The following is a 20,235-nucleotide window of genomic DNA, read 5'->3' as shown; positions in this document are numbered from 1 at the left end:
TTATAATTTTCAAACCCCTGAATAAATAGTTTGATTATCTCCCTTTGTCTATATTTCGAGCTGTATTTGCCAGTCACCTTTAAAATTTACACACAATTGGCTATAATGATAGACTTACCTCCAGTCTTTCCTTATTACTTTCAGATTTTTGGTACGCATCACGGTCTTCCTCTGGGCGTGGAGCATTAATATCACCACCAAGATCAGCCGCTACAACACAAATCACGATATGAATTAGAAACATTACCTATCTGCAATGTAACCTGCACGACAGTTAGTTAACCATGTCAATCCATGTCAATGTATGATGTGTTGTAAATGAATTGCATGGGAAATTCCTAGCCAGATTAAATTGAAATCAAACTTGTTTATGGCAATACAGACACGAATGAAATACTACAATTCACGACAACAGTTCTAGGGAAAGTGACATACAAGAGGCAATGAAAGGCCGGTTCAATTCATGCTCATCTGACACCAAAGAGGCAAACCAAGCACTTCTCTAGATTCTCCAAATTGCAACACAAGGGTACTCTCTAAATCCAACAAGTTTTTCATGTCTTCTCTTCCAGTTGACCTCTTTTCACAAGTTTTGAAGCATTAATTACACATTAAGAACAATATTTTGAAATCTACATGGCCTTTAGGCAATGAATTACATGCACAGCAGGTGTTGATAACCTATTTGAACAGAAAGAAGAACATATATACTATGGAACTCACATTCTACTTCAGACTCTTTAATCTGCATGAGTTTTTCTTCCATGTCGAGGCGTGCCTGTTCAGACTCCCTCCATTCACGTTCCTTTTCCTCACGCATCAAACGTTCCTCCTCGGCCTGGACACGAGCAGCCTCAATCTCAGCCTGAAGATTCTCCTGCTGTTCTAGCTGAGACTGATAGGCATCGTTCTGTTCCCTCAGTTCCATCATTTTCTCCCTCAATTCTTCCTCCTAAACAAGAATAATCATACACGTAATGAATTTTAAATCTTACAACATTTAAAATTTGAAAATGCAATAAGAACTCTTTATTTCTTGAATTTAAATCAAACCTTCCCTCATAGGATATGGAGAAAATAGTCAATGATTTAGGATTTTTCCACACTACTATTTCATTAAACATCACATAAGACATAATTGTACAGTTCTAAATACCACATTACTTAATTAATCATTAATACATCAGCTATTTTTATAACCTTTATGATAAAATTCTTCCATCCTTATATTTTCTATAATCATGTGTATTTGGAATGACCGATTCCTGAATTGTCCCATTCCTCTAGAATGAAGATTTAATGGATTTTCCAGAAAAAAATTCTGTTATAACCTGTTTGATGATGGCTTCCCACTGGTTTCCTGTTAGTTTAGTTTTTTTAAATTAAGCATTTTTGTTTAAAAGCATTAAATCACAATAACAAAGTAATCCAACCTGCTATAAATTTGTGCAGTAAAGGACTACTCCAAAATCCAAGAGTTCACAGGTTTACCTTGTCTTTTCAATGTAAACATAATCTACAACCTTAATCATTACAATTTCCATTCCTTAAATAATCCCATAAACTGTGTTAAAGGTGAATATCTACATACGTAGGACACAAACTAACCATACTTTTAAATATTATGTTTGTATTCATTTAAACATGATTGAAAATAATCTTTAAATCTTTTAAGAAGTGGTATTGTGGAAAACCAATGGGAATCCATTTTTATCACTTGGTAGTCCACATTAAAACAGACGATTTACATTGTTGACTTCCCCTGACAAAAGTTTTTTTTTTTTGTAGTTGCAGCTATATATAGGTCTTTATATGGGTCAGGATAAGATATGTTAGTTCCTTAAATGTGCATATATAAACATTTGTAAATATTTGCATGCAAAAGTTATTATAACAAAGGAACGAAACAGCTAATCTTATTTTAAACATTCCATCTTTAATCAGATATGTCTATATTTTCAATCTGATTGGAATAATAACAAAATGCACAAAGCTTAAATAAGCTATTGATGTGCAGATCCAAAAACACAAAATTACAACTATATGGTACCATAAAAAAATGGTTGTTTTATGTCGGAAATTATCGAAGGGCTATTCCAGTCAAATATACAAAAGGAGAACTCTAGAAATAAAATAAGAAAATACAAATGCCCACGCTGCCACTTGAAACCCCTAAAAAAAGTTTGGTGAGGATTGCATCTCAGCAGTTCCTGAGATTATCTAGATACATTGCATCGGGACGGGACAGGACGGGATGGACATGGGTAACACTATAACCCACCCACCCACCCATTTCATGGCGGGGCATTTTTAAGCACCTATTTCATGGCGGGGCATTTTTAAACATATGTTTGTAGGAATGGGACAAAAAATGTCAAATCAAATTGTATTGTTTGGATTAAATCCTTCTTGTACTCTCCTCAGGATCATTGGGTAGACATTTTATATCAATAGTTACAGCCCCGATATGTAACACATGGGTAAACAAAGCAATACACTTGAGCTTTCTGTCCCCTGAATATTCACCAAATAGTATATATACATGTACTGCATATAAGTATCAAAGCAGTTCCATGATTCTACCCTCAAAGCCATACTGTGTACATACCATGGGAATGTGCATTATAGACATATAACATATATATATCAACATTTCTAAATCAATATGGGGTTATTTTTGGATATAATGATTATATATGATACGCAAGTGTTAATTATAGATTTGGGTGTAAATATACTTAACCAGGGGGAAATAATTGAACCCAGTACCTGGTATCCCTCATGTTTAGTTTCAACAAATAATCATAAGTATTGAATTTGTACACATATTGGAAAAGTCACTCATGAATCTGACAGAGCAGGGCAAGAATTTTATAGATGAATTTGGTAATAACACAGAATAATGTGTGTTTTAAATAAAAAAATTTTTACTAAGTGTTTATACAATGTAATTTTAAACATCTTTACTTTAAATTCTTGCTTTGCTCTATCACAATGTTTGACAAAAAATTGTGCATCTAGTGCAGTGTACCCTCCACTAACAGTGAACCCGAGAAAATGTGTAAATTTCACAATAGCAATATCTTTTTGACTTAAGAAATATGATGATCTCAGAAAACTACATAATTTAACGAAATTAACATGTTTAAAATTATCAATTTCAAAGAGGAGGAATTCTATCAATTAATGAAGTATCTTTTTTAATTTTTCAAAACACCATTATTATCCAAATGTACCCTAATTGAAAAATGCACAATTTATTAAGTTCTCCATGTGTGACAATACATACCACATCTATTTGTGTTGATGCCTAGCAAAATATAAATATCTGCAATCTACTGTCGCTAATCAACATCACCAATCAAACATCACACAACTCCACCACCAGCAATATCTCCGATTTCCCAGAAGACATAAATATTGTCTTACAAATTTGCTCTAAAGTAACCCATCTTTTGACGGGAAGTCCAGAGGGGTTTTGAACAGTGCTTAGTATAGTAGCTTGCCAATGAACATTAATTTTACTTAATTTTAGGTAAATGCAAACAATACACGATGCAAACCATTAACAAGGCCAGCATTTAGGTTTGGTCAGCATTAGTTAGCCATATATACTTTGCCATTACCCCAGTAAAATTATAATACATGATATTAGCAAGTATAGCCTGTTTCAGAAAAGACTGCAGTTGTACACAGTAGCAAATCAATAGGAACAACCTTAACCATGCTGAAACCATTTAAAACAGCACACACCTGGCTAAACCTAGACAAATATTTCATGATTTGGTCTCGGAAACAGAAATGTTTCTAAAACGACCAATGACGAATCTGAAAAATCATGTTTTTAAGAAGGCCAGTTGATTTATCTGAAATGAGACGTACCAGTTTCTGTTTTTCTGCTTCACTCATTTCCTTCATACTCTCAAGTCGTGACTCTAGTTCGTTCATGCGGTTGGTCGTTGCATCCAGCTGAGATTGTTTATCTTCTACCGCTGATGACAGCAAGGCCATCTCGCTGAGCTTTCTCTCAATCTCCATACGCTCTGTTATAAACATAGAAACAAGTTACCTCCCTTGTCTCATCATCTACCAGTTAGGTTTTTTAACATTATTGCAACAACAAAGGTTTTGTGAAAACAGGGTCTGATTTTTGCCTCTTAACAAAATGTTAAACTGAGGAAGCATCAAGATTGCCATCTTATCCTCTTAATACTTCCCTGTATCGTCATCAGCATCAAAATGCATTTCTACAAACTTTTTGACACAAAAAATGAAAGTTATGCAAGAAAATGGAGTAGCATCTCAAAATTATAATGAATCAAATATTTGTTTACACATATTTTTTCTTAAATTTTCCATATGAGAACAGTCTATGAATGAAGGAGCTGTCACGAGTTTGACAAAAGATGCTGCAACTAGAGATGTATATATAATGTTATGCAATTAAACTGAGACTGAGGTTCCCTGAATCTGAGCGGGAACACTACAGATTTCTAATTACAATTGTGACCATATTTCATTCTCACTAACCATCCTGCTGTAGTTTGAGTTCCTCCTCTCTCTTTCTTAATTGTTCCTCCCTCATTATTAGTTTTTCTTCCACTAGGCGGCGCTGCTCCTCGGCTTGTCGCTGTGCCTCCTCTGCCTCTCTTAGACGAAGAGCGTCAAGCTCCTTTGCCATTTTCTCTTCCTTTGCTTGTGCCTTCATTTGTTGCACTTCAATAGTGTCAGGTTTGCGACGGCGCATGTAAAGTTCATGATTTCCCATACAAAGTGCAAGGATTCGTTTGTTTATTCTAAGACGCTCTACATAGAATACAAAGTCCTGTAAAAAATAAGAAAGAAATGTCATATTTACATCAATTACTCCAAAATTACAAAGACATTGAACTGTTAATGCAACCCTTGTAATTTGATAAAAAAAAAAAGTTTTTGCAAATAATCTTAAAGCATTATTTTACATTTACACCAAGCCTCCTCAAGGGATCAGTTCTTCATGGATACCAAAGAACACAACCAAGAATTTACCCTAAATTACAATTCATATATTTAAGAGAGAAAAAGATGGATGCAGACAGAGAACCCTTCTATATCTATACTTCAGATAAAATATCAAACATATCCTTACTTAATTATATAAATTTAAGAGCACTTATATTTGGTGAAATCTAGAAATTTGTCAAGTGACTGAAAATGAATCTAATAATGTTGGAACATTTTCCAGCTGGCCTTTTTGAGGTCTTCAAATAGATTTTGTATCAATGACATTTGAAGAGAACATATTAATATATCATAAGATACTTGCAGGTGCTTTCTTGTCAATTGGTTTGATGATAAATTTCTTGTCATTAAAAGAGATATTGCTGATTTCACTCCATGGGAATCCTATTTTTGGTGTCAATCTGAAAAAAAGAAAGATCCATGACAGTAAATTTTGAAACTAATGGATTTTGATTCAAGAAATAAAAATTGATCAATTCATTTTATTACACTTCATTTGAATCAAATGATGTCTTAAAAATATGAGCAACTACTTATTCTACGCTTCCAGACAATACCATGAGAACAAAAGCTGTTGTCATATCCATTTTGTTATCAATATACAATCAAATATCACCTTGAACCCAATTTCTCAGTGCCTTAATCAGAAAATAGTATTATAAACTTCACTTAATGAATTTGACAATCAAGAATTTAAAATTAGAACAAATATCTTTCAATGCCACTTTTACCATTTAAACTTGTTATGATTATGTTTTATCTATATAATTAACTACTTACTTATCATTTTCTTCATACACATTGAGGCCGAGGGCATCCACACCTAGTAACAACACTGTAGCCTTCTTGTTCTTGATCTTAAAGTAGTTCACACCATACATTTCCAAATCTTGTGCTATTTTAAGATACTCCAACATGGCATCACATCTGCAAAAGTAAGTCACCAGGCTCACTTTATTGAAAAAATCCTGAGTTATGTCCCTTGCATTAATATGTAAACAATATGTATTTACAGTTAAAAACTCCAACCATGAAGAGTCGTATGTGGCTGTGCCACTCCTTTGAATAATGTAGCCATGCTACAAAGTATCAAACCAGAGTGACCAAGATGGGTTGTGGCCATCAAATTATCTCTGTTAACTAGTAAGAATATTCCTTGCAATCCTACCTATCCCAATAACATAATATGGTATCCGTAATAACTTCTCTAAACTAGGAATTCTGCATTAAACTTTTTATGTTTTGATATTAAAATCTTAATTTATGATTGTCTGATGTTGAAAACATGCTGGTTTGCGTGCCTGGAGAATTTTATCAAGAACTATACTGTCTACTGTGAATTGTGTAGGAAGTTGAAAACATGCCAGTTTGCCTGTCTGGGGTATTTTTATCGAAAACTATACTTACACAAGCATTCCTTTGTGTTCCCCATACCAGTTAGCAATACGCTCATACCACTGTTCTTTGGTGAGGTTATGTTGATCAATTACTCTGAAATACACAAAGATAAAATTTAATTTTGAACTGTTAACAGGCTTATTTCGTGGCGTGTCATACGTATACTTCAACATCAAGTTCTAAGCCTGACATTTTATGTTAGCAGATTTTGTTTGTTTTTACAGCATTCAGTTAGACAGCGAAACAAAAACCTGTTAGTTTAGATTGATTATTTACATTAAACCAACACAAATATTAATTTATTTTTCAATAAATCGCACTTGAATATCTTGTGATATTTTGTGAAATAATTAATACATTATTATTAAATGCCTTTTTAATTATTAAGATATATAAATTGCTATAGAATGTACAGGATGTCCTTTGGTTAAAGACAAGAATAAGTTAACATTAACAATTTCTATAAAAGTACACTTGGCCTTTCCAAAACATCTGTAATAAACATCACCCACTTCATTTAATTTTGGAGTATAACTGATTCGCTAAAGAGATATCCAAATATTTGATTTATCCTGTTTTCATTGACCTTATTTAAACCCTATGATTTGAATTGACATTTGAGCTTATATTAACTTTATGATTTAACATTTGTATGAATTTCATCTGTCTTGCATGTTACCTCTGAGGAAGAAGTGTGTCGCTAGAGAGGTCAACGCCATCTTTGCCCTGATGTTTAACCTGACATGCGTAAGAGGCCAGCAGGACAGACGTCTCAGGAGGACAATATATCTCGTCGCTCAGGATACCTTCCTTAACTTGCAGGAAAAACATCCTCTGTAAAATAAATTGTTTTAAAATTAATTTTTGTTTATCATAGCTATTTTCTGTAAATGATTTTATTTCTACTGATGGAGGAATACTGACTGATTAAGAAACAGTATAACAGGTATCAGTATATATAAGACATTCCTATGCATTGACTTTAAATTCTTAAGTTAGTATATTCTATACAGAACTATTTAAATGACATAACCAGTTCAACTGTAATAACAGTGACTTCATATACTTGCATTTTGGCCAAGATCTTACTTAACATTCATTAAACAGCAACCTATACACTTTTTTCTTGCGATATATATATATATATATATATATATGTTTTCTCTTCAAAATGATTATCTGATGAAGGGGAATAAAGAAATCAGGATGGGCACCATAACATCTCACTATTAGAAAATCATTATAGAGAATCTTAACAGTGATTTCCATGTTATTTTGAACTTATGATTCAGTATTACATGATTAACTTAGGTAGCATGGTTACAATAGTATTTACATGTTTCTTGTATAAAACAACAATTTTGAGAAGGATATATTTTCCACAATTTACCGAGACAATAACGTGAGATCATGTATTGACGTCATCATGACACTCCTACAGCTGTTTACATGTGCTATATATAGCATATACATGTATGATATAGCAATATATAACATGGCAAACAGCCGCCATTACATAACCAAGACATAACATAAGGTGTTAATGTACCTGTGTGACTTCCAGGATAAGTTCTTCGGATACATCCTCGGGAAAGAACTTTGCTCTAAATTTAAATTGTACTGGTGTTTCTTTTTTGACATCTTGATTTAAGACCTAAAATAAGAAGTATATGTATGTAATTCAGATACTAGAATGCAGCAAGGAAGATGGATCAGTATTTTAATCAGAGTTAATAAAACTAGTTACAGATATTCATATTGAAGAACATGGACCTTCATATAAATTCTATCCTTCAATTAAATCAAAATCATACATATAACTTTTTTTTTAAGATTTCACAGATAAAAATGAATAAAAAAAGGGCGGAGCCACTAGCTTAAGCAATTACCATTTCAAAACTTAATCGTAACAAAATGCTGTAAATTCAATAGTTCCTCAAGTTTCTGAATTATTTCTTTAAAATAAACATTATGGAACATATTCATTTCATTGGTTTTAAAGAACTTTGAATTTCATGTCATCTATTGTCTAAGAATCTACAGCAGGAGATAACTGTCCGTCATAACGGCCATGAAATAGGCACTATGTTCTCAACATTTTTTTGTACAGACAAGCAAAGGATAAATATGGAGTACCCGTACCCTCTTATTGAGTTTCAACCAGGTTGTGTACCCTTTGGTGTCGATGTACTGAAGACCAAAGAACCAGATCTCACGCAGACCAATAGTTTTGACAACCTGAAAAACAACGTGTAAAATGAGAGAATTATTCACATAAATCATGAACACTAATATGCTTGCTATTTCATTGAATTAATTCAGACATAATAAGCGTACTTATATTGCAAGCAAAACATGTACATATCCCCCCATTTACAGCCCCCCCCCCCCCCCCCCACCCCCCCCTCCAGCCAAGCACTATCCTGTCCGTTCTGTTGTCTGAATTGCAAAAAGATCTTTTTAGTTCAAGATACACAGGACACTGCTTTAGTCCCATCCAACAGACTGACCCCCTCTGATGGAAACAGCTATTTTTCTAAGTCAGTGAAAAAATAGGTCATTGTGACACAGGTAAAGTCTGGTGTTGAGAAATTAACCAACCTTGGTAGCCTACCCTTTACAACTAATAACCCTCTGTGACCAAAATACTCCCAATACTTTCAATAAGAATATCCACATTTTCATATCCCTGATTATGAACTTACCTGATCAAAGAGCTGTTTGCCGGTGGTGCTTTGCTGGATGGCAAACTCCAACTCAGCGTCCAAGGTGGTGACGCGCACGTTAACCTGTAATCACACAAAAAGACAATCTTAATATCATTTCAGGCAATACCAAGTGATTTTCTTAATATCATTTCAGGCAATACCAAGTTAAATCACGAAGCTAGAATGTGCTGGTTGCAACACACATCAATGAAATCACAGGTTTGAAATCTCCATTCAATGCTCCATGAACAGATTTGAGGTCATATAACATCTAAAACACCTGTCTATTTAAAACTTTCTTCAGGCAAAAATAAATCTCCAAATTTGGTCCAACCTTATTTATCTTAAACTTTCAATTACAAACTGCTTCCTCCGGTTCCATGGAATTCATAACAGAAATGAATATTTCATTAAATATTAATACTTAATTTTAAAATTTTTTAATTCATTAAATCTTTCTTTTTTGTCCCTTTATTTTCCATCAATGACTTCTTTCGATTTATTTGTCTTCCGTCAATCACTTATTTTTTTTTATCTTCCGTCAATGACTTAAAAGATTTCTACCTGTGCCTCAGTTTACGGGATAATTAATTCCAGTAAAATGTCAATAACTCATTCAAGAGAAAAGGTTTAATTACATGCATGTCTGTTGACATTTCATTTCAAGAAATTTGTTATTTTCTTGGCTTTAAATGTCAAATGATTAGAAAAGTAGAGCACTTCGAATAATTCATTTCATATTTTTTATTTTCATTTTTGTAATTCTGACAATATTAAATTCATACTACAGATATTTAGACATACAAGATACGTTTTTGTTTTAAACATTACCCCATATTTTCCAAAACGGCCCACTAAAACTCACAAATTTCTTTCATTTTCTATGTTTTGCCAATACGATTTCTGAAATCTTGTCAAAATGGCCAATGATATTTGCATCCAGGGTGAACCCTGGAGTACTGTTTACTCTTGCTATATAAATATAACTAACAAACATTCCTGATTATTTTACCTGGTAACCGAAACAAAGTACCATGCTAAGTAGAACTGACTAAGATACATACAGCATGACAAAAGGAGCCCCCCGGCTATCATCACAGACAGTTGTACTCTGATTTATCTAATTGGGAAACCAGACCTAAGTTCTTCAATATAGACAATGTACCAGGTAGTTATCTCAGTACTTATCCCACATACATATGATCTAGTAAAGAGACTCTCACAAATCTCATAATGAAAATCTGGCCTTATCATCTCTTGATCTCCAAGATAGGTACGATTCCTAACATATGTGATATGCAAGTTTTAAACTAAGGGGAGATAATATTGTGAAATTATTACCTAACTCGACAATTCTTCTTTTTAAAATTTGTGTATTTTCCTCATCAAAAATAACTCAAGAAATTTATTACCAGTAAATATTCATCCACTAACAAACCACTTGTCATTAAATTACTAGAAAATGTTCACTGGGCTTATTGCAGGATAAATATGGTAGCAGAGGAAATCACTAATCAGGAAAGACATACAAGTATAAAAGTGGGACTACCTTACTTTTTATATAAAACATGTCTTTTTTCTCGTTGCACAATATTACTAAGCCTTATCTTGAGATACATGCCAACACCCATTGCAAATTCTAAAAGCCTGAAGTGTTTACTAGAGTATTCAACTAAAGTGGAGAGGTCATTCACATCACTGTATCAAAGTCTGACACAAGGCGTTCACTTTAATATACGCTTATAAGTCAACATAAAACTCATACACTTTTGTTTTAATAGAAAGCAGTTGTTGATCTTATTTTTTTATACAAGGATGAATATTTTGAAGAATCCCAGTACATTGAGAATTTGTTTCCTAGCCTATAACATGTATGCGGTATATAATGTGAAACCTCGGGAAAATGACTTACATTTACAGTTCATAGTTAACAATAATAGCCTTGATTTATTTAACTTTTGTAGAAAATACTCATGGTATCCGATATATGTGTCCAGATCAGTTTTGCTACAGAATTAATTGGTGTCACAGGTGTTACTTGTCTAAATGTGTTATGACAATTTGTCAGCTGTTGTAGAATGTTCAGGTATAAAACATAAATGCCACAGGCAGCAGGAGTTAATTATCAGATTGATATTCAGATTTTACAGCATCAGACAGAGTGTATATAAATTTAGCGGTAGTCACACAACAGTGTTGACAGATCCAAAATGGTTTCCATAATATTCCATATCACCCAGTTTTTTTCCCCTTTACACTTGAAGGTTAAAAAATATGTGCCTTGCCAGTCACACTCATCCTCACCAAATGCACACGTACACTCCTCCTCCACCTCTCACCCCGAACCCCTACCCTTGGCAATCTGCCTATACCCTCATCTGACCACACCCATCACACTACTCCATGTCATTTACATGTAATATGTACTCTATGCCACAACATAGCTTAGAAGTGTAGTATTTTGTATCAAATTTTGGTACTTTCCATATCTATATAAGAAAAATGTGCACACTGGTAGCCTGGAACTTGTGACATGCTATGTTGATAAGTAACAGGCTATATATTTTTTGTATTTCACCAGTTGATAACATCCATATCGTATGATTTATACAGCTTGTAGTAGTCTCCCCTGATAACGATGTCTACACTAGGGTGCACCCTTGCAGCTAAGTCCATCCTAGTCATTTTCACCTACGCGTGGGTGTAAGTTTATGAAGCTTTTTCTAAATATCCTGTAATACACTAACGATTCATTAGGTTGTATCCATGTAAGATACAGTTTCGATAGTAGAACTTATGTACCCTAAATTTAAACTCCTCGTAATCATACATCACCAAAGAAAACATATATACATCATCGGATATCCATGGTTGATCGCACTTCAACTACGCTACACTTATCACCCAATCTATTAACATAATAGGAATGAATTAAATGTTGATGTGTTTATCGCTGTAAAAAAGTCTTACTTTCCACAATGTAACTATACACATCTCATAATTAAGTAATTATCAACTAATTCTCATAATTAAATAATCATTAACTACCGTATTAGATACTATCTAAATTAAACTCCTACTGCGATGTCACAATAAAGACAACTATAACATCATGTCGTGAAACAGAAATCCTAGATAAAGATATTGAGGACAAAACTGTTTAAAACTTATATTTTCACTTAAGTTTCAACTATATATATGCCTTGCTAATATGAAACCTGCCGCTCATTACTAGCTAAACATAGCCAATACAGGAAGTATTCTGACATGTGAATTTTTAACGTTTAGGAACATTGAACTAAGTACTACAAGCATACAGCAATCGAGGCCAATTTTTGCCCCTTGAGATGTCTCTCTAGCCGATAGTAAAGATGTGTGTTTGAAAAGATGTTCCCTTTCTGACAGAAGCACCAGTCTATATCATGTCACAAACATCAGAACATTTTCATGAATTATTCACCGACCTATCACAGCAACACAATTAATGTGTTTATGTACCAGGAAAATTTATTCTCTTTGTCAGGAAAAAAATTACTTGTAATAATCGTAATTACTGCTGGACCGCCTGATCATGACTCATACTTTCAACAGTTTTTGCCCGGTAATACCCCCCAATCCTCTAAGTGAATAAGTTTTTTTTAAGTGACAGGATGGGTAATGAACACCATTGACATCTATCAACATGAAAACACAAGTGTCACTATACAAAACACCATTTAGAACACAAGCCAGAACAGGAAAATTCTTATCGGCTTATTCATCTCCCAGTAAAATTCAAATTAATGTAGGTAATGTGTCAACGAATACCAGCCTTACTACAATTATCAAACTGCATCATAACCATGAACAAATGTATCATAATTGTAATGTTAAATCAAGCAGATTTGAACGTTAAGTTAACATCAGCTTAAGTTCAATGGTGGAGAACCAAATTTAGTGGTGGATATATGAAATCAAGGCTAAAAATAACTTTTAAAAAGTAAGAAGTGTGACTGTATATAGCTATATATTTATATATAGTCAGTCATTACAAGCTCAGGATGTGTTGGTTCTTCTTTATTAAGAAACGTCTACCGGTTTCGCCGAACTTGAAGTGAAATAAATCTGAATATTTCAGCAGATCTTATAATGTATCTGTATTCATGTGTCCTTCTTTCCAGCCCTCGTCCTTCATGAATTTTAATTACCTGCTGCACATATATATTATAGACAGCTAGTTAAACACAATTTCATCACAGATTACCACACATCTCCTACACCAGATATCATGTGAATAACCGTGCAATCTCCCTGATAAAGAACCTGCTATAATGTATGAAGTGGGACTACCTATCTAAGGAGTGTTTACCCAGGCCACACCTACACACCAGTAATCAGTGAGGGTTGGAATACCATAGTAGGTAGGATTTATCAGAGGTCAGAGACATGTACAGGCCTGGAGACACCCTGCCCACAACTTATGAATCAAGCTATAGATATCTGTATCTCAACCCTCCGGCTTAAATTCAACATCAACGAAATGATCGACCACAATCACAATGTCAACTATTTAACGTATTACAGAGTAACAGGAAATCCAAGCCAGTTTTTGTACGGCTGTATTGTATAGATATGTACAAGGATGTGAACAGTTTTGAAGTTATATGACCTAGAGCAGAGATCGTCCCTGCTGTGTCCCACTGTGCATGTCCTCATCATAAATATAAGCACATGTGCACATACAAAAGACATAATGATAATTTTTCGCGATAATTTACTTTACATAATGAACTTCTAACTATTTCTGCATGGCTTTCTCTTCCTTGAGATTATATATAATTAAGCTAACACATGTCCAACCCCCTGAAAGACCTACCGTACACTGTCAGGTTAAAGAAAAGAAATGAATGCAATAATATGCATTGTAATGAAGTCTATCATCCACTTATGACTTATTCATGACAAAATGTGTCCATTTCTGGCCCCCCACACATATATAAGATGTGCAAGTGTATTGGGAAATAAATACACTATAGCTTCTACCGATGGTATATTGAGGTCACCAGGTAGACCTATTGACTAAATAAGGTATACATATGCTTACCTGTACAGGTAAATACCTACATCTAGCCAATGGGAGCATCTATATCTTGAATACAGCAGTTATGTAACAAGTGTCTTTCTAGGATATCAAAGTAGTAAATATTTAAACGATAAAAAAAAACAAAAAAAAATCCCGATATTACATTCAAAGAAGCATTTACCTATTTGAATTTTTCTGTTTAAAGATAAAACTAAAAAAATTCCCTCGTTGAACTTAAAAACCAAGGTCAAAGAAGTATGTTGATATTCAAACTTAGTCCCCCTTGCAGATGATAATGAAGTAAGCTGCGTGAATTGCACTCGGATCACGAGCTGATCATATGTAGTTTAAGGAAACCTTTAAAGAGGACTTCTTGAAATACCCACGTTAAACTGCTACAGCAGCTTGAAATACCCACGTTAAACTGCTACAGCAGCTTGAAATACCCACGTTAAACTGCTACAGCAGCTTGAAATACCAACGTTAAACTGCTACAGCAGCTTGAAATACCCATGTTAAACTGCTACAGCAGCTTGAAATACAAAGACAAACTGCTCACAAATCATTTTCTCTGGTGTACTTTATGGAACAGGATCTGTTGTGATCTGTTGTTTCACTTCTCAGAAACTTACAAGCTATAGCTACTGCTGATAAATATCACCACTGATTATAATAGCTGGATTTAGACATGCCTGGTGGGTTGCCTGTGTTTGATTGTAAATATGTTAAGGTCATACAACCTCACCTATTCATCTCACACAACTCATAAACAAGACATGGTAAAAAAAATCTTTTTTTTTCTTCTAAATGACATAACAGGTTCAGTCATTAGCAAATAGAGCTATCAAACAGACTTGTAAAGATGTGGAAACTCCCATGAATTAGTTTTAAAGAACAATGGTCTATTTGTAATTATCATACGATCCTTTCAGATACTGAGTGACATTTTATAACAGCAAACATTCAGCTTTATAAGTAGGAAGCCACAGCCAATGATGTGGTTGTGATGATTCATCATTGTGCTAATTTATCAAATGTTATTATTTACTCAAATCTGATTATGCCAAAATAATTAAGTATACTACCTGGTAAAGTGCTATAAAACGAAAATCTAAATAATAGCAATAGATCTACATTATCCTATGATAACCTTGACTTCTATATCTGCATCACCCTGTGATGACCTTGACTTCTATATCAACATTATGCTGTGATGACCTTGACTTCTATATCAACATTATCCTGTGATGACCTTGACTTCTATATCAACATTTTCCCATGATGACCTTGACTTTTCAACATTATCCTGTGATGACCTTGACTTCTATATATACATTATCCTGTGATGACCTTGACTTCTATATCTGCATCACCTTGTGATGACCTTGACTTCTATATCAACATTATGCTGTGATGACCTTGACTTCTACATCAACATTATCCTTTGATGACCTTGACTTCTATATCAACATTTCCCCATGATGACCTTGACTTTTCAACATTATCCTGTGATGACCTTGACTTCTATATCAACATTATCCTGTGATGACCTTGACTTCTATATCAACATTATCCTGTGATGACCTTGACTTCTATATATACATTATCCTGTGATGACCTTGACATATATATCAACATTATAATATGACGACCTTGACGTATATATCAACATAATCATATGACCTTGACTTCTGTATCTATATCATCATATGATGACCTTGACTTTATCAACATTATCCTGTGATGACCTTGACTTCTATATCCACATCAACCTGTGTTAATAAGACCTCGACTTTTATATCTACAATATCATGTGATGACCTTGAAAGGGTAGGCAGATCTTTATTTCAACATGACAATAGCGACAATTGCTTTTGCTGGATTACATCCAATTTGTTTGTACTTTTAAAGAATCTTTTAACAACCTTGTTCTGCTTGGTTTCGTGAAGTATGTATAATGACTGGGTTAGTATTACTTTGGTGACGAGTACCCTGGGAAAATCAAAGATAATTTTGTCTTGGTGCAATACTGGTCATTAGACATGCAATGTATTAAGTTCCTCCAGTTCAGCAGTCTGACATGAAAATTCTGCACCTTAACAATATATACCTGGACAAACCAGCTCCAGAGTAATTAAGTGAGCGAGGTAGTTCTAACATAAGATCACAAGACCTACTATATGTACAGGAGACAATACACCACAAAGGCACATATTTTCACCGCTCTTGTTGTACCAAGCACAGGGGTATACAGTTACCCAAAATCACGTCCCATTTACAAACTCATTATTCTAAAGGAAACTTTTCAGCAAATCGTCATACGATTTATCTAGCTGTCAACTAATTTAACTGGCTTTCCATACAGGTGAAGTACAGACATTCTGGTTTTATAAATGTAACACATTTAGTTTGTAGTTTCTACACATCAACAAAGAGGCATGTCTGAGGTCCAGAAAATGTCTTCAATTTTAATTTAACTAGTCAAGAGAAAATGAAACCTATTACAGAATGGATTCGTGTACAGGCACGAAGCTAGCTATTAGACTAAGTATTTCCTTCTACAAAACTATCTTAATCTTTAAGATAATGCATAAAATGCAGTAGCATTGAATTATGTTTAGTCTCACAACCACCATAAATTTCACATTTTTTTTTATATAAAACAGTGAAAAATATAGATCTATCAAAAATATTCAAAGGAGATTGTGATGTTGGCACCTCTGTAAAATCTTAATTTGTTATTGAAGATATTGAATTACCAGCCTTGTTTTACAAAAATCTAAAAAAGTTGTTTGATTTACCTATGAATCTATATTCATAGTGTCGAGATGCTATCTCGGAATGGATCAACAGAAATCGCAAAGATATCTTATATACAATTTTTGATAGAGAAGGGACTGGGGAACAGTTAACTCTCCCCTATATCTAGAAAGATCCCACACTCCGCTTGTATATATACATTAAACAAGATGGAGATTACCACATAAGTACACCCTGATTGAGTTTGGCCTTGAGTCACATGATCCAGGTACTACTTTAAAACATGACCCTATAAATTACAGTACATTGCAATAACCAGAATGACCTTGAAGCTCTTACACTGCATGAATGTTTGACAGGTAAATCTGCCAGGTAACATAATTTTTTTTTATAAATACGTAGATGGTTTATCACTATATCTAGCTACTTATTGCCCTCCTAAGAGCTAAAGGAAAGTGTTACAGCTGAAATATATGGTACTAAAAAATGTTTCCACATGGCCACCAGACCATAACACATTTAACTTATCAATATATGGAAATACTCAATTAAATTAATAAAGTACATGTACAGAGATTAAAGATATGTGGTTTCTTGATGATAATCATGTATAAAGAGAAACTAGATCTTTCAGAAGCATGAACAAATCCTTAACTAAGTATATATGTAACTATGTACCAAGTGTAAGAATGTGTATCTTTCTACGCCAACCTTCCATACTATTGATTTCTATAATGAACTGGGGCTCGGCCAAGTCTCTTCTTTATCTCTGCAATGAAATGGTACTAAGACAACATCAATTCAGCAGGTACCTTCATTGATAGATACTATACTGCAGCATAAAAACTTGTAGCTCGGTGATCTGGACAAGACTTGGAGTGAAATATCCCAACATTTAAGTGATTTGATCTCAGCCGTGTTGACTTTTTAATTCATCCTTGCCAGGCCTATTGAGCATAGGCCTGCATTGTATCTCAATTTTGCTGCAGTATGGTGTCTGCATGTAGGGCTAGACTATACGGCTTCATGTACCTTCCTCCTTGTATGCAGTTGCAGAAAATATTTCATGCTTACAATTGAGTCTTTCCATGTCTATAGTAATTTCCTGTGTCTGTCAGAAATTAGACTCCATTCTTAATTACTTCCTGACTCAGTAATAAGATGTAAGTAGCATAATCTTGACATGCCTTGGACCAGAGGTTCTGATATTATGGTAATACATCCCACATCCTTTATGGATATAAGGAACAGAGCCAGAGTCAAAACAACCAAAAATAAAGTCATTCTTGGTGATTATTTATATAAATATTTCCTTAAAACATGTTTGCTGATAGTAAAGAATTTCAAAGGATTTTTTTTGTTTTTTTTGTAAAATATCTCGAGTGTAAGGTAATGTACAGAGTACTTCATCACAATATATTGGGGATGTACATATGCACAACTTTCATCATGGGTATCAATATTGCATTTCATTTCTCTGTAATAGATTTGTTTTAATGAAATTATCAAAATATTTTTCAACAAATAAATAACAGGAAACAGACGTGATATTTATAGAGGACTGTGTTCAGAAGTTAAGTATCTGGAAAACATAATAACGTGAGATATTTTGTATTTGGATACAGCATTAAGCTGTTTCTACCCATAAATATATAAAGAACATTGCAAAACTAATTGGTTGTCATTCTAGTACTTCTGTTATGTAATGTTTGTGTATTTTATCTTAACAAATATCTCTTGTTTGAAATTAAATTCCAATTTAACACAAACAGGAAACTACAAGTTTTGTAACAGACATCAACACAAGATTCTATCACTATGATGTGGTATACACACATACTGAACCAGGGATCAACCATGTGACATCTGAACAATGAAAAAGGGCCCTGCTATTCCTAGATAAAAATACCAGACAAACCTTAGCCAATAAACCCTATACTCGCACAATCATCAAGTAGGGGCGCAGAAAAGATTAAGCCACACACAAAGTACTTCCAGACTATCCTGGTCAATATTTAAATTCTTCGGGACATTCCTCACATCATGACAGGAATATTCAAGCTATGTACCCACCGACTATCCTTCGAGTTCTACAGTATTGTACATTTAACACCGACTATCCTTCAAGTTCTACAGTATTGTACATTTAACAACTAAATCACAAACTCAAATGACTTAAACCTATCTGGTGTTGACCTAACAAAACCTGTCCTACAAGTTATTAATTGCTCACGGTAGATAGAGAGAAATTGTATTTATAATATATAAGGACAAGTTTTAAGGGTATTCAGGTAAACTCCTACACCAGGAAGTCTTAATTAGTGTGGTTACGGTTCACTGCTCCAGGACATAAAGGTGTTATTTCATGCTCAACAGTCTTCCACTCCTAATACACATTAATGGGAACTCTAAATTGTATAGCTATAGGAAACTCGTCTTGTTCACACATCACCTGTGTTTGAGGAAGAAAAAAATGTTTAACTGGGGCACCATGCCATGGGACTGTGCTAGACTAAGCTTTAAACATAAAGGTCCTGAACTATATGCTGAGCTTTATACTATATAGTAGATCAGTATACTCAACACTTATAGGACTTTTGCAACATCAGCATATTTTCTGGCAAAAGCACTTATAACCAATACGAGATTATACAAATATACACAATATACAGTTGTCAGTGAAGCCAAAACCTTCATCCCTTGTGGTGCCACTGTGGAAACCTCATCTATTTGTAGCAATGAACATCAGTCTGGTATTGTTTTGACATCTACCCCAGGGGTTTCCCACTCTGAGTGGCTATGCCTTCAACTGTTTGTTAGCCCATCATACCATCTCTAACAGGTAAAGGCTGCCTGAACAAATACACAATATCTTCATAAAACATCAGATGTTCTAATGATGTTATCTGCCATTACTATATTACACAGAAGATACAAGTAACCAAAAGGGACAGCTTACAACTAAGCTTTATGATCCGCATAGTGAATTCAATTGTTAACTTTCCATTTCTTGATAGCAATTACATACTTGCATCACTTATCTAGTGTTTATCTGTCTGAGTTGAATCCATGTTCAATGACTTGTTCTCATCATCACGATTTTTGAGTCGGATGTCAACTTATATTAACTGATGGAGAAAATATTGTCTCAAAGTTTTAAGAAATGCAGCTGAGCGATGAAGACCATGGGAAACTTTTACGGTTGACATAGTTATCTCATTTAGAAATACTTCATTTCCTCATGCAATATGAAGTCAGACCTGTTTGGGGCTTGTTGATAGGCCAGTGGTTCCATTTGTTATCACC

The 20,235-nt window shown here is 34.0% G+C and overlaps 1 protein-coding gene across 3 annotated transcripts in view; it reads right to left on the bottom strand.

Annotated features, from left to right (window-relative positions):
- The window catches only part of LOC117327311 (radixin-like), a 34,528-nt gene that overhangs the window by 3,721 nt on the left and 10,572 nt on the right, over positions 1-20,235 (bottom strand). For 2 of the 3 annotated variants that reach the window (XM_033884234.1, XM_033884235.1), the window contains exons 3-14: positions 9,105-9,188; positions 8,542-8,637; positions 7,949-8,053; positions 7,079-7,233; positions 6,409-6,492; positions 5,782-5,928; positions 5,306-5,402; positions 4,531-4,825; positions 3,883-4,043; positions 3,290-3,310; positions 724-952; positions 119-210 (exon numbers count right to left, since the gene is read on the bottom strand). In XM_033884234.1, the coding sequence (XP_033740125.1) occupies positions 119-210; positions 724-952; positions 3,290-3,310; positions 3,883-4,043; positions 4,531-4,825; positions 5,306-5,402; positions 5,782-5,928; positions 6,409-6,492; positions 7,079-7,233; positions 7,949-8,053; positions 8,542-8,637; positions 9,105-9,188 (1,566 nt within the window). The remainder of the gene's footprint in view (positions 1-118; positions 211-723; positions 953-3,289; positions 3,311-3,882; positions 4,044-4,530; positions 4,826-5,305; positions 5,403-5,781; positions 5,929-6,408; positions 6,493-7,078; positions 7,234-7,948; positions 8,054-8,541; positions 8,638-9,104; positions 9,189-20,235) is intronic. The other variant, XM_033884236.1, reaches the window with a different exon arrangement.

This window comes from Pecten maximus, chromosome 5, assembly GCF_902652985.1.
Source record: "Pecten maximus chromosome 5, xPecMax1.1, whole genome shotgun sequence".
NCBI classification, from domain to species: domain Eukaryota; kingdom Metazoa; phylum Mollusca; class Bivalvia; order Pectinida; family Pectinidae; genus Pecten; species Pecten maximus.
The sequence above is the reverse complement of the archived record's forward strand: the minus strand, read 5'-3'. Positions and strand labels throughout refer to the sequence as shown.